Source organism: Gopherus evgoodei, chromosome 1 (assembly GCF_007399415.2).
Source record: "Gopherus evgoodei ecotype Sinaloan lineage chromosome 1, rGopEvg1_v1.p, whole genome shotgun sequence".
Classification (NCBI taxonomy): Eukaryota; Metazoa; Chordata; order Testudines; family Testudinidae; genus Gopherus; species Gopherus evgoodei.
In genome coordinates, this window is record NC_044322.1 from 228,303,654 (window position 1) to 228,315,011 (window position 11,358).

The 11,358-nt window shown below is 48.3% G+C and overlaps 1 protein-coding gene across 1 annotated transcript; it reads left to right on the forward strand.

Annotated features, from left to right (window-relative positions):
• The first annotated feature begins 6,892 nt into the window (after positions 1-6,892).
• LOC115637434 (potassium voltage-gated channel subfamily A member 6-like) lies at positions 6,893-10,867 on the forward strand. Its single transcript, XM_030538670.1, has one exon. The coding sequence runs from the start codon at positions 7,485-7,487 to the stop codon at positions 9,036-9,038; it is 1,554 nt and encodes a 517-aa protein (XP_030394530.1). The 5' UTR covers positions 6,893-7,484; the 3' UTR covers positions 9,039-10,867.
• The last annotated feature ends 491 nt before the right edge of the window (positions 10,868-11,358 follow it).

Sequence of the window (11,358 nt, forward strand, 5' to 3'; positions counted from 1 at the left end):
CCTGCATGTGCCAAAGCTGCACACAGTGCTGGGATGAGGAAGCCTCTCTCTGCCCCTCAGCTAAGCTCTGAAGTGGCAGGGGAGGGAGGAGGGAAGCGATTTTTCAGCCTGTTTGCACCCCAAACCTGCAGGTTCCACAGCAGCTCCCTGGGCAGGGCTTAACACCCACTTCACTCATCCTTCGTCCACCCTGTCCTGGGTCCTTCCCCCAGGAAGCATTGGGCTGCTCTGTCCCCTAGGCACCCACCCCTTTTGAGCCACTTCTCTGGCTGGGTCCCTGAAGCCCCTGGAGTCAGTTTCCCTGGGCCCTGGTGTACAGTGCATCCTTAGGGCTTAACCCCTTCCTGTCCATGCTGTAGGGGACAAGAGGCAGTTGGGTTATGCCAGCAGCAGCCTGGAGGCATTAGCTGCTTTTCAACATTGTGCAGGCAGGAAGGGACAAGCTGCTTCCAGCCACGGGTGGGAGGGAGAGAGGAGGGGGAGAAGAGGTGAGCTCTGCAAAGACACAGGCCAGGTCATCCCTTCCCCTGCTCCTCCTCCCTTGTGGCTGGAAGCAGCTCCTGTCCCTTCCCTCCCACACAGTGCAGAAAGGCTGCTGCTTCCCACATTCTAATGTGAACCCTGGCAGAAATCTGGAATCTGGGGAGGGGAGGCATGTGACCCTGTGTGCCCCCCCACCACGTGTTGCCTCAGGAAGATGTGGTGCCAGATACCAGGAGAGGTGGGTCTGTCTCGGGGGCCCAGCCAGGCATGCTTGGCAGACAGCACAGGGCAGGGCAGGTTGGTCAATCACACTCCTGAGAGAGGAGAGTGAGTGAGTGAGTGAGTGAGTGTGTGTGTGTGTGTGTGTGTGTGTGTGTGTGTGTGTGTGTGTGAAAGAGAGAGAGAGAGAGAGAGACCTCTCCCCTTGTGTGTGTCACCTCTCTCTGTATGAACCCTAAAGCCTTTAAGATAGAAGGTAAATAAAAAGAATCCAACTATGCAGTATTTCTTTTTGAGAGGGGCTCAGTCAACTTGATGTTAATTTGAACATCTGTACTGCATAGTTCTTCTTGATTGCCGTTGAATTTGCTTGAATACGAGTAATTTTACCAGGTGTCCCATATTCAGTATAGGGAAATTTGGTCACACTACTCAAATTTCCACCCTGTCTCTCTTCATCCAGCATCAAAAACCTGAGGAGATCTGTGTGGCCAAGGGGAAAGAAGGAGCTGTTTGGGAGCCAGCATGTCAATGGTCCAGGCCACTGTAGGGCCTCAACTCCTTATCCTGTGAGTGGGGTTCTGTTGTCCTTTAGCAGGCTTTGGAGTTTATGAATGGGCCTTTGTGGTCAAATCAGGATAATTGATCTTGTTGCCTGAGGTCTTACACTGCTTTAATGCAGTAATAGTCTGTCCAAGATAGAGTGACCAGATGACCCGATTTTTATAGGGACAGTCCCAATTTTTGGGTCTTTTTCTTATATAGGCTCCTATTACCGCCCACCCCCTGTCCCGATTTTTCACATTTGCTGTCTGGTCTAGATGAAGACAGTAGCCAGTTGTAATTCCTCTGTCTGGATACTAGGCAGAAGATAAGGTTCAGAGTATGACAAGCTGTGTGGGTTGGACCAGATGTTTGAAGTTGGGCACCCAAAGTCACTAGTCACATTTGAAACTCTTGGCTTCGGTGTATGGGGGCCATTGTAGAGGACTGGGCTGGAGCCATAGTGTTTGGTTCACAGTGACAATGTTGAAACTCAGGTACATGAAAGCTGCACAATTTTCTGAGGACAACTTGGATAAGATGGAGCCATGAGCTCAAAGGGGAATTTAGACAGAGATTTTCAGTTTAGTGACCACTCAGGAAATTTCTGTATTAGGAAAATTTGGACCTGTCATCCTTCTCTGATGCAGCTGCTTCAGTGTTAGCAATAGTGGAAGCTGTAATGTGGACAAGGTTCAAGAATCTTTTTAGAGGGTCATCAAATACCCATGGTCTATTTTTACCTTACATCATCCAGAGTTTCTAGCACTGGTGGAGCCGCACTGATTGAGAATTTTATATATGAGTTTCACACACACGCAGACGCCAGTGTAGACAGAGCTCCAGACAGAACCAGAATTGGAACCCAGGACTAATTCTTCACTGTTTGCATCATGTATGGTTATTTAGGTGTGTGGAAAAGACAGGTCAGAATGGGTGTATATTACACCCACTTTGCCCAGGAGTAAAAAGAAAATGGGAAATCTGGCCACTAGTTTTTAGTGCCATTTCAGGTTGGTGCTCTGGAGACTGGAGGCTGTTTACTAGTGGGCTGGGCTGGATTCTGTAGCTGTTTTCGGGGGTAGGAGGAGAAAATGAAGAACTGGTGTTTGGAGGTGCTGTTACAGCTGAAAACATGAGCTAATTTTTGCTTCCTGTCTCAGTTTAGCATCCCCATCACTGTGTTTATGACTGTTAGGAAGTGAGAAGGGGTCAAGTTGGCTGTAACTGAGTTCTGTGTATAAATTGAAGTGACTGATCCTTTTCTAACCTGGCAGTTTTCCCAGCTAGCAAACTTTTCAGTGGCTATTACTGCTTTTAGGCCACCTGGATTCATTTTACATGTGAAATATTTTGGCTCCTTGTAGATGAATTTCACCTTGGTGCAGAATAAAAGCTAAAGCCTGTATGCACTTAAGCCCTGCATTAAAACTTGAAGCAGGGATTATAGGTGGTACACAGTGTATTAAAGGTATGGCAGACATGAGTGCTAGTAAGATTCTTCTTTTTGTTACCTGGCTTCAGTCACCTGATGCAGGGCAGGATTACAAAAGGTCATATGGCAAAGATCTGTATCCACTGACTCCAGTGACTACTGTTAGTTTTGGGTGCTTTGCCTTGGGGTGAATTTCACCTTACGTGCGCATGCATAGTTGTCAGCTGCCCTGGTTTGGTGGGAACACTTCTGAGAGCTGCCTAGGGGTCTGTGTAGCCTTTTAAAAAGCTAAATAGCTGTTTTCCTGGCTGCTCCCTCCTCTGTCCCCTGCCAACTTCTTCACTCAGGCCTGGTCCACACTACAGCGTTAAATCGATTTAAACAGCGTTAAATCGATTTAACGCTGTACCCGTCCACACTACAAGGCACTTTAAATCGATTTTAAGGGCTCTTAAAATCGATTTCTGTACTCCTCCCCAATGAGAGGAGTAACCCTAAAATCGATATTACTATATCGATTTAGGGTTAGTGTGGACAGAAATCGAAGTTATTGGTCTCATTCTTTTACTGAGCTACCCAGAGTGCACCACTCCGGAAATCGATGGTAGCCTAGGACCATGGACGCACACCACCGAATTAACGTGCCCTAGTGTGGATGCGTAAAATCGATTTTATAAAACCAGTTTTATAAAACTGGTTTTATAATTTCAATTTTATGCTGTAGTGTAGACATGGCCTCAGTTTTGGCAGCCAGCTGCCACCTTCAGCCTTGCTAAGATGAGCCCAGCTCCAGAAGCAGTTACAGGGTGTGGAGGGCTTGCTATATTGGGATACAGCTATCTGCAGTTTAGAAAGGAAGCCAATAGGGGCCAGAGGAGAGGGCTGCTCAGCAGCTGGAAGAGGTACCTTAATATGGGCACAGAGGGCCAGTCCTAGGGCAGAAAGGGAAAGCAGGAGGGAAGAAAACAACCCAGGAAGGATGAGAAGAGGAAAGTTACAGAGGGGGGAAACAGGGAAGCCATAGGGGGATAGGACAACAAAGAATGAAAAGAGGACCCCATAAGGGAGCAATAGGCTTTCAAAGAACAACTTATTTGGGGCACAATTTTCCAAAGTAGTCTCTGGTGCTCAGGCTGTGACACCATGGTCCTGATTTTTCAGAATGTGCTGAGCACCCATAACTCCATCTGCTGTTGACAGGAGCTGTGATGCCCAATGCCTCAGATAATCAAGTCTGAGGTGTCTCAACCTGAGCACCCAAAAACAAGCACCCAGAATCAGAGGCCACTTTGGTGAAGTTTGGTCTAAATAAGCAACATAAAGGCTTTAGACTGGGATTCTGGAAGCTGCCTAAGATCTGGATGTCCAGTTCCTGTAACAATTAATGGGAATCAGGTCTCCAAATCCATTCATACTGCAAAAATTTCAATCTTAATGCATATTCAGGAAAATAAATAATTATTTGTTCTCTCGTAGCTGGAGACCCAGCTTCAAACCCCTGCTCCATTACAGACTTCCTGTGTGATCTTGAGCAAGTCAATTAGTCTCTTTGCCTCAGTTACCCACCTGTGAAATGGGAATAATAGTATCATCCTGCTTCACCTAGGTGTTGTGCAGATAAATGCATTAAAGTTTGTGAGTTGCTCAGATACCACCTTAATGTGGGCCACGTAAGTAGCTGAGACAGACTGGGGGCGGATTTGGGGGGGATATCACCCAAAATTCACCAGAAGTGCACACCTAACTGTGTGGCAGGCCCCTAATCTTCCAATTTAGTTTTTGCACATTAGAAATTTTGGTACATGAGTATGTCGACTTATAAAGCAAATTGCTTTTGAGGTTCTTATTTTCCTTCTTCAAGCTTTCCCTTCAATCAATTGGCAGCCTAGATTATGTTTATGAATAAAACAGTTGTATGAATTCTTAGTATTTTAACATTCTCTAAGCTAAACACTTGCAACAGCTAGCTGTTGTTCATCTCTGCATTATGTATAAGCTAATTATCCCCCTTTTTAACAACAGTATTAAAAATGAGTTTGGTGCTGGCAAAAGCCACCACATTCATAACCCTGGAGGCTGATCACCTCTTTTTATCCACAGGAAACAAGGGCAACAGATTTCAAACTTCTTCATGCTTCTCCCTTCAGTATATCTCTGATCTAGAGCAACTGGAGTTGTGAAACTATATTTCAGTCTCTATCTTCATTATTTAGGCTGATTAGGGCCAGTTCTCCTTTTACCTAATGTTCCTTTATGCCACTCCCATAGTGAAGAAGCCTCCTCAAAATACTCCTATGGAAGAGTGCTCCCTCAGTGACACAGAGTCCTGCTTCCAACCTCCAGTGAAGGTGAGCAGTCAGGTGTTAGATGAGGGCAGGAACTGGGAGGGAGGGAGAATTGCCAGAGCAGTATGCTGGCTATTCTCCCTTTGCCCAAGCCTACAAAGGGCCAGGGAAGGTAGAGCTTAAGTTGGAGCAACCTGAATGCTGCTCTAATTGAGGCCAGGGCCAAGTTGCCTCAAAATATGGGGTGTTCAAAGCTAGTTTTGCTCCCTCTCCCCAACCATTTTTGTGTCAAATATAGGAATGGACTGATTAAGAATCAGGGCCTCTGTTGAGACTACCAAGTTGTCTCAAGGGTGAGTGAGCTACCTGTCCACTAGAACTGCATTGAGCTCCATTAGCCGATTTAACACAGACTGTTGAATCCCTGTCCTGTACTAGTGACTTCTGATCCCTCCTGACCTGGTCTGGTTCAGCCCACTAGCCTTAGAGGTGAAAGGTTGTGTGTCCAGTTACAAACTGCAGGAGCCTGCCCATCCTTCCCAAAAGAATTTAAAAAAATATCCTGAATGTGTAATGACATGAATGAATAAATCATAATAATGATGATTCAAGTAACCATATGAATGAATAATTCATCAGAAGATTTGAAATAGGAATCATGGTAAAAAAGCAATTTACTATCACAAGATAAATGTTGATTTTTTTTTAAAGGATCTATTCTTCGGTAAACTTAGTCATGTGATGCATAAATTGCCTAATTATGCACAATGTAAACAGGAATCACACCCCGTAGTGCAGCAGACTTGCTGATTTAGCACAGAAAACAAGAGGAAGGAAAAAGAACTAGGCACTGTTAAAATAATTTAATAGCAGATTCTCACCTCCTTTCTGAAGACAGAACCAAGAAGAGTAGCAACCAACTGGTCAAAAGCATTCCAGGCGTTAACAACTAAGAATCTTGCCAGATAACTAGACTGGAAAGGGAGAGAGTTCAGGGAATGCTCTGCTTCTACACTGTATGCTGTTTAGGGATGGTATGGATTGAGGACGTGGCTGGAAGCCAACAAAGTCATCAGATGCTACAACTATAAAAGCCTAGATAATACTTAGCACTGGTAATGTACTCTTCATCAAATGATCTAATGGTCCTTTGCAAGGAGGGGAAGGAGCATTAGCCCCCTTTTACAGATGGAGAAACTGAGCCAGGGTGAGATTAAGTGATAGAAGGAGATGGTCATAGATGTTAGGACCAGAAGGGCCTGTTATTGTTAGCTCACCTAGTGTGATCTCCTATAGTTCGCAGGACACAACATTTCACTGGGTTACCCTTCCTGAGCCCAGGGCTCCTGACTCCCGTAGATTACTCAGGTAATTTCCATTCACAAAGCCAGTTTCCTAAGGGTAACAGATTTTGTTCTTTTAATATATGTGATCAGATCATACATATAAAGTGAGGCTCTGGAGGTTGTTTAAAACCAGCCAGTGACTTGCTCAAGGTCAGATACTGATGGGCAAAGAAGGGAGCGCGCACCAGGTCTCCTGGAGCAGTGTCCCCTACTCTGAACACTGGATCACGCTGCCTTGTTTTCTGCCATTCGCCGGGGCTTAGGTTAACAAAACTGTCATTCCGAGTAGGGGGAGCTGCTACCTCCAGAGCCAGCCCCTGAGCTGGAGCAGTTCGCGCGGGGGAAGGTCGTGCATCCATCCGTTGCGACGGGAGCGCTGTAGCGATTTCACCTTCCCGCTGGAGCTTGTAGGGCCGCTGATGGGGAGGGCAGTGCGGGCACCGATCGCCCCCCTCCCCAGAGCTTTACTGTTGCTGCGTCCTCCGGCTGGGTGGGTGGGGGCTTGGGGAGGAAGGCGGAGGCAGGCACCACTCTCCGCCCCACGTCTAGCTGTGTGTGTAGGAAGGAGAGAGGACGGAGCTGGAGGAGCTGCGGTAGCAGCTAGGGGCAGGCGCCCAGCCGCCCCGCCGGTACCCGCCGAGGAGGAGCAGGGCGCAGCTGGCGCTGGAGACCGAGAGCCAGACACTGGCAGAGGCTGAGCCGGGGCGCAGAAGGCGCAACAGGCGGAGGCGGACCCCGGCGGGAAGGACAGACTGAGCGGCGCGAGGGACCGACAGAGCCAGCCCCGCCCAGGAGAAGAGAGAAACCGGCAAGCGGGAGCGACAGCCGCACCCCGGCTCCTGAAGGAGAGGGAAGGACAGCCAGCGAGCCAGCCTGCGGGAGGTGAAACAGGGACAGCCAGACAGGCCGCGAGCTCCAGCCCCCAGCGGGGAGGGGCGCGCAGACCCAGACCCCAGCGGCGGGAGGGGAGGGACAGACGGACCCAGACCCCAGCAAGGGGAAGGACAGAGGGACCCAGACCCCAGTCGGGAGCGCGGAGGACAGACGGACTCAGACCCCAGCAGCAGCGGGGGGAGGGAGAGCGCACCCTGCGCTGGGCAGAGCAGCAGACCCAGGGCTGCCCCGCCACCTCCCCGCCGGGCTTGGCTCCCCTGGCCTGGCAGTGCAGCTGGCATGTGGGCGGAGGAGCCCCTGTCTCTGGCAGGGGCCAGGGGCGGCTGCGGAGAGGCGGAGGCTGCCGGGGAGGACCGGAGCGGGAGCGGCAGCTGCTGCAGCAGCGAGCGCCTGGTGATCAACATCTCCGGGCTGCGCTTCGAGACCCAGCTGCGGACCCTGTCTCTCTTCCCGGACACCCTGCTGGGGGACCCGAGCCGCCGAATGCGCTTCTTCGACCCGCTGCGCAACGAGTACTTCTTCGATCGGAACCGGCCCAGCTTCGACGCCATCCTCTATTACTACCAGTCCGGGGGCCGGCTCCGCAAGCCAGTCCATGTGCCCCTGGACATCTTCATGGAGGAGATCCGTTTCTACCAGCTGGGGGAGGAGGCCATCGAGACCTTCCGGGAGGACGAGGGCTTCATCCAGGAGGAGGAGAAGCCCCTGCCTCAACAGCACTTCCAGCGCCAGGTGTGGCTCCTTTTCGAGTACCCTGAGAGCTCTGGGCCAGCCCGGGGCATCGCCATCGTCTCGGTGCTGGTGATTCTCATCTCCATAGTCATCTTCTGCCTGGAGACCCTGCCCGAGTTCCGCCAGGAAAGCAAGGGCGCTCTGCCGGGCCTTGCGGAGGGCGCGCACCAGGACAACCAGATGTTCTTGCTCCCTGAGCAGCCAAATGGCACCCCATCTCCAATGCACCCCTCTCCTAGGGCAAGCCCTTTCTTCACAGACCCCTTCTTCCTCATCGAGACCCTGTGCATCATCTGGTTCTCCTTCGAGCTGCTGGTGCGCTTCTTCGCCTGCCCCAGCAAGCCCGAGTTCTCCAGGAACATCATGAACATTATAGACATCGTGGCCATCATCCCCTACTTCATCACCCTGGGCACCGAGCTGGCTCAAGAGCAACAGAAAAAACAGCAGCCTAGGACTGCCATTAACAACAACGGGGGCCAGCAGCAAACCATGTCCCTGGCCATCCTCAGGGTCATCCGCCTGGTCAGGGTCTTCAGGATCTTCAAGCTCTCCAGACACTCCAAGGGGCTGCAGATCCTGGGGAAAACTCTCCAGGCCAGCATGAGAGAGCTTGGACTCCTCATCTTTTTTCTTTTCATCGGTGTGATCCTCTTCTCTAGTGCCGTGTATTTTGCTGAGACAGATGACCCAGAATCTTTGTTCACCAGTATCCCTGATGCTTTCTGGTGGGCAGTAGTGACCATGACCACTGTGGGCTATGGGGACATGTACCCTATGACAATCGGGGGCAAGATTGTGGGCTCCTTGTGTGCCATCGCTGGCGTGCTGACCATAGCCCTGCCTGTACCTGTTATTGTGTCCAACTTTAACTATTTCTACCACCGAGAAACTGAGCAGGAGGAGCAGTGCCGGTACACCCATGTCACCTGTGGCCAGCAGCAATCTCCTTTCTCGGAGCCTAAAAAGGGGGACAGTAATCAGTCCCTCAGTAAATCAGAATTTCTGGAGACAGAAGATTTAGAATCTATGAAATATCCCAACTTCATTCCAACCAGCAACCAGGACTACAGAGGGAAGAAAATGCTGACAGAAGTGTGATCAGCTTCTCTAACAAGGTGTGGAACAAGACTGAACTTTTACAGTTCTACTACCCTCACCCCATTTTCCTGGATCCCAAATGCATAGCCACAAGCTGCTTCACATTCTCTCTCCCACTAGCAGCGGCATATGTTCAAGACAAAACACCAGACTGCGCATTGTGATGCTGAAAACAAATTGCTTGTGATTTGGACACTCCTGTCCTTGGTTGCTATGTCTCATTAGCTTGTGCAATTGGACATTCTTTTGCCTTACTCTATAGATCAAAGGTGCCCTCTTGTTGTCCCCTTCCCCTTCCATTTTATTTTTGACGTAGGGCGGAGCTTTATTCCGGTTGTAACGTTGAAGACTAATTTTTCTACTACATCGACAAAAGAAAAGCCCAGGCCACATTTGTTGCTAAAAGATCAGGCGGAGAATAGGTCACATGGGCTATTAACATCAGTCTCAAGCTGTGCTGGTGAATTTCTGTGCTGGTGCAGTGACCTTGGTTGTGGGATCAGTCATGCCTGCCATGCCGTTGCCTTGGGAGAATGGAAATGTTGGATCCAGTGTTGCATTGTGTTCTGCAGATGTAGGGAAAGTCAACGAGTGGCCTTCCTGTGACACTTTTCCTTGGGTTTGCACTGCAATGTGCATCTAAGGGCCTGTTTGTTATTAGATTTTCAGATCTAAAAGCACTTTAATTTTTAACTTGTTGCCATGGTAGAAGTTGTGACCAACATTCTCCATGTGTGGTATAGCAGAAACAGTTGTTTTTTAAATTTATAGTAATTATTTTCTTATTCTTTGTGTTTGAACAAGTTTCACCTTTGTTTCCATCAGTGGGCCTATTGTTAATTAGCATTTATCATAGCAACACCATCTTTGTGCCTGAAGTGTCTTCCTATGCAAAGCACATTTGGGCTAATTCCTTTGTCTTCTGACATGTACCACATAAGTGTTTTTATGTAATGTACTTTATGCTACAAGTATCCGGTTCTGTACTTAGAACCATGGGAGCAGTTGACTTCATTGAGGTGTGCAGTTCTGAATTTAAGGGCTTGTATAGATTAGGGAAATTTGCAATGGTGTATTTACACTGCTGCAGATCCCTGCTGTAGACACACTGCATCAGTGCAAAATGGGGCTTACATTAGTATGACAAACCCACCGGGGTCAATCACACCAGTATAGGTCTGTCATTTAGGGGGATGCATTGCTACCAGTGCAAGTTTCCCTAATCTGTCTAGATAAACCCTAAAGGAATAACTGGGATCTTTTGAACGAGGAAAAAAGACCTAAAGGCCTAATCTTGGAAAGATGCTGCTGTCTTAACAAGAAATACCCATAATGTAAGTTTAGATGGAAGACGCACCAAGATTGTTCACATAGTCCAGCAACATGAGATCAACATTTGTCGGCAGTGCAAAAGGCACACTCTGGTCTGAAGCATTATGCTTATCAGTGAGCACATTTTACAACTCAAGGTGCATCTATTGTATCCCAGATCATCTCACTATTTAAAAGAACTCTGCCTGTTTTCTGATTTAAAATAATTGCTGAACACCCTTCCTTTTTGGAGAGCAAGTGGGGAGGAAGGGGAAATTGATGCTTACAGAATCCACACATAAGGAAATGTCTTTTAAAATTAACTGTATATTTTGCATGTATGTGTGTGCATTAGAGAGTGAGAGAGAGGCAGCCATTAATGGATTGTGCTATATTATATATGTATTACCTGTTTTACATATTGCATCTAACGTGTGTAATACATAGAACATTGTACATAATATATATACTTTTCCTGCATATTATGTGTACTATGTGCTGCAGCCATAAAGCAGGGACCTGAGGGATAAGAAAAAAGATAAAATAAAGGAGCGTCCTTTATTTAAATGTGTTGCTCCGCCACCAGGTTTTAAGACAAAACCAGCAAGATTGTGAGACAGGAGCAATTAGCACAGACTAGCACCTTTGTGACCCTACTAATTCCCCCCTGTTCTGAGATTTGGTTCTACGCCTTGACTGACTTTATTGTGGTCTTTCCTCATTTAGGCCTTGATCCTGCACTAAGAACTGCATGGGCAAACCTAACACTTGTGCTCACCCTGAGTCCCACTGACTTCAAAGGGGCTCTGTACTGGGTGCAGTGATCTCTCTGCACAGTTCTTAATGGAGGATCAAAGCATTAGACCTTGATCCTTCTCCTACTGAAGTCAGTAGCAAAACTATCATGGATTTCCACGGTGCAAGATCAAGTCCTTAGGCCTGATTGTGAGATGTGATGAGTACTATCAACTCCCTTGAAACTGGTGGTAACTGATAGTTCAGCACAAAG